The sequence below is a fragment of the Diplotaxodon limnothrissa genome, linkage group LG16 (assembly GCF_057381915.1).
Source record: "Diplotaxodon limnothrissa isolate DT_005_m linkage group LG16, D_limnothrissa_male_GT1.1, whole genome shotgun sequence".
In the NCBI taxonomy this organism is placed as follows: Eukaryota; Metazoa; Chordata; class Actinopteri; order Cichliformes; family Cichlidae; genus Diplotaxodon; species Diplotaxodon limnothrissa.
The window spans coordinates 21,204,973-21,208,718 of record NC_140611.1 but is presented as its reverse complement, the minus strand read 5'-3'; the positions used below and the strand labels follow the sequence as shown (position 1 = coordinate 21,208,718).

At 38.4% G+C, this 3,746-nt stretch overlaps 1 protein-coding gene across 1 annotated transcript; it reads right to left on the bottom strand.

Moving 5' to 3' along the window:
• Positions 1 to 1,536: 1,536 nt before the first annotated feature.
• Positions 1,537 to 2,513, bottom strand: LOC146616120 (potassium voltage-gated channel subfamily E member 2-like). Its single transcript, XM_085374972.1, has 2 exons — positions 2,484 to 2,513; positions 1,537 to 1,869 (listed from the first exon to the last, which is right to left on the bottom strand). The coding sequence occupies exons 1-2, from the start codon at positions 2,511 to 2,513 to the stop codon at positions 1,537 to 1,539; spliced, it is 363 nt and encodes a 120-aa protein (XP_085231098.1).
• Between the last annotated feature and the right edge of the window lie 1,233 nt (positions 2,514 to 3,746).

Genomic DNA, 3,746 nt, shown 5'->3' with positions numbered 1-3,746 from the left:
TACTTCTTCACGCCTGCAGACACAAAGGCGAAAGAGGAGTACTGCAAGGGCTGCAAGACACTGGGGGTGGATACCATACATAGCAGCACTCCCCTTCCACTACTCATGCAGGATAGGCCCATTTTTAGGAGACCAGTTGTTTGAATGCTAAAAATAGAAGAGCAAACTGAGAACAGAGGATAGCGAAGGATGACAGTCAGGGTTTAATAATGAGTTACAGTACTTGCTCACTGTGATGTCTCTTTGGGAGAGTTAGTAATGTGGGACAAGCACGCTGAGCACTAGAGATTTGAGGGTTTAGTTATTCTGAGATATCGGTGAAGACCAAAAGTCCACAAGGAGCTTGGTGCTACAGTGGAAAATGTTGGTGTATTTTAATGGAATCTGGCAACAGATGTGCAAAGGACAAGCAAATAAAAGAACAGTCACTGTGCTGCTGTCCAGTGTGTTGATAATATAACAGCTTTTGCTTTGGCTGGAATGTGATTGAATTGTTATGTCTCACTGGCTTCTCATAACTAAATGTACCTCAAATGATTTTAACACAATTTTACTAGTAAACTGCATCTTTAATAACCACTGAAGCCACAAAAAAGCATTAGAAACACTTCTACTTTGGTGTCTTGCATTCATGCTCCTGCTTGAAGTACTGCAGGTGCTTATAAGATCTCGGGATAGAGGTACTGCTGCCCTCCTCAGGCCAAAATATGTACGGCTGCTGACAAACCTTTTCATAGCACTTTTGGCCACAGCACAGCAGGAATGCATGTGCAGGTGTGATTACACAAAGCTGAATCTTTGAAAAATGTGCATGAATGTCAGAATGTCTTTATGTTCACTATGCACTTTTGTTGCTTTGGAAACCTTAGACCTCTGATACTTCAATTACATTTTTAGAGTGCTACTTATCAAGTAAAGTTCTGCCCAAAACTCACAGCCCATACTTACTTACAACAAGGGAACACTGACTGTAAGTTGAGTTGATTAGTAAAGAAAATGAGATAATAGGTGCCATCTGGACACATGCAGCAGATGGCCATTGGCAGAAAAAATGTTTTTATGTGAGTGCTGTCCAACAAATACCTCTGGAAATTTACATCACAACCATCACAATGGTTAAAAATTATAAACCTTTATTCGGTGTACCTCCTCCTTTTCTTTTCTTTTTCTTTCTTTCTTTCTCTCTCCGTCTCTGTCTTGTCTCTAGGTATGTTTGTGTGGGTGCATATATGTGAGAATAAAGAAACAACAGCTCAAAGTGCAAAATCTTTATATGCTTCAAAGCGCAACATCTCAAAATCTACATTTTTTTCCCTAATACATTTCCAGTATTGCATTGTTATACATCTACATATAAGCTGTCCTTCAGAAGCTCATCTAACAGGTTAGCAGTGGGACATCAAGAAATAACTTTGCAAAATCTGCTGTTGTGCTCATTAGTAATGGTAACTGATTAATGATGGTTCTTTTTTTATATGACTTTTTTTTCTGCTGGTCTTCACAGCAAATCTCTGCTGTGACCTCATTCTGCCCTCATTATCTAGCCTCAAAATTAGCTATGATATCGCCCTGCTGTTTTTGAGCAGTCCAGTCCTCCTTGATGTATTGGTGGTAGGGGTCATTAGAGTGCTCCCTCCTTTTAGATTTGACTGTGTTCACCAGCATGGCCACAATAATGAAGGCAAACATGCCGATCATCACGGCGAGATACCAGATCACGTCCCTGAAGTTCTCCTCAGCCAGAGTCTTGTCCAGAGAGTTGCTTGCAGCAGTCACGTTGCGCCTCCAGTTATCCAGGAAGTGATTCAGTGCGTTGGTAAGGGACGTCTCAAGATGAAGGGTCAAGTTTGACCAATTAGTGTCACTCAACTAGTTGAAAGAACCACAAGACTTTTATCAAAAAATGAAAAAACATGGAAAATTTATTTTATAGCCCCATTTGTTTGCTTTAAATCCTGTAAATCCAAAATCTGCTTGACACAAACACAAAAAATAAAGCAAAATATAAAGAAGAAAAAAAAGAAAAAACAGCAAAGAAGATGTTCTTGGGTATTCTTTAATTCAATTTTCATTCAAAGTTGAACTTTCAATTCATTTGATTTGCGTCAACAGTACTTTACTGTTTTTTATCAGCATAAAATGTAAAACACTGCAAGTCTGATCAAAACATGATGTTAGGTTTTTTATTGTTACACTGAAATTCTTTCTTTAATTGCTTATAAAAGAAAAAGCATAGAAAACTGACATGCACCCTTCATGTGCCCTTTTGAATACACAAAGTAACACATTTGTTATCAGGTGAGAAAATGAGTTTTCAGAGCTCAAAAACACAAAACAAGTAACAGTGCATTATTTTTCCTTTATTTATTTCATTTAATGTCACCTGAAGACAAATGTGCTCTTAAATATATAGAGATAGATTTAACAATTTAACATTACTGAGTGACAAAGACTATAAACATTTAAGCTTCAACTGTACCAACCTTTTGCCATGTTTGAGAAGGCCACATCATGGAACTGATCAGGAAATCACTTTGGAATGAAAGCAGAGAAAAACAGGGAGAGAGCACAAGAGCGTCGCCGGTCAGAGTAACCTACGAAGTAATTAGCTCACAGAAAGCTGCTTATATTTTATTTGCTGTCTTTATCTTTCGTGTGTGTGTGTGTGTGTGTGTGTGTGTGTGTGTGTGTGTGTGTGTGTGTGTGTGTGTGTGTGTGTGTGTGTGTGTGTGTGTGTGTGTGTGATAGTGAGGCATGACCTTGAATAAGGCATATTAAAATGTTGATATTTGCTTTGGATACTTGAGACATAAGAGTGCTGATAGTGGTTAAAAGGTGAAAAACACATTTATACGCCCATTAATTCCCATATACCAAAAAGAAATAACATCACTTTATAGTTATTGGCTTGGCCTGACTTGTTTGAAATGTAATTCCTCATTTGCCCTCATAGAGGGAGCGCAGTATAAAATTGAGTGATAGCCAGTCTAAAGCAGTTTTAAACAGGCTTACCCTAGATGGCAGCAACACGTAATGCAACACATTTAAGAGCCATACACATATATATACATACATATATACATATACATATATATATTAATGAATTACCCCAGTAAATCAGTTCTCAGATATGCTTGACTCCATATTCAGCGAAAAACCAAGGAATTAAAATGAAGTCCTTGTTTATAGTAAATTTTCTGGTACCAGCTGTCAAGAGCAATAAGAGGTCTGTCTCAAGGACACTCCAGCTTTGTGTCTGTGTGTAAAAAGGATGCTTGATAACATACTTTATAATTGTTTGAAAGCCTGGTGTTTTTGCCCAACAGAGCCACGTTGCTGTAAGGGATGACTCCTACTATATCTGATCATTTCCAGATCATTCATGCTTTGTATTGCTGGGCCAGCAGTTGGATAGCTGCTGGGTTTCTTCCCTGTAAACACAAAACTTAAGGCATATGGAAGGTTTTGCACAAAGACCATCAGTGCAATGAGACACACTGAAAAGAGTTGTCTCTAGCCTAAAGGAGAGAGACAATAGAAGCAGAATAGATGAAAACAGTAAGTCTGTAACCCGATAGACATTCTGTGGAATATGTCTTGCAAAATTCCTCAACCAGTGTGCCAAAAAGAAAGAAAAGGGGGGAAAGAGTCTTAAAAAGTAAAATAGAAACTGCCTTATCTACTTTGCAAATGTAGGTCCTCCTGCTAATGCTCTCCTCGTGGAAAAGTTACAGGCTGGTGTCTGA

What these genes read in the sequence shown, in the direction of transcription:
- LOC146616120 (XM_085374972.1), bottom strand. Translation starts at nt 2,513, where the DNA reads ATGATGTGGCCTTCTCAAACATGGCAAAAG. An exon ending in CTTCTCAAACATGGCAAAAG is followed by an intron (nt 1,870 to 2,483) that starts GTTGGTACAGTT and finishes TCTTTCAACTAG; the next exon opens with TTGAGTGACACTAATTGGTC.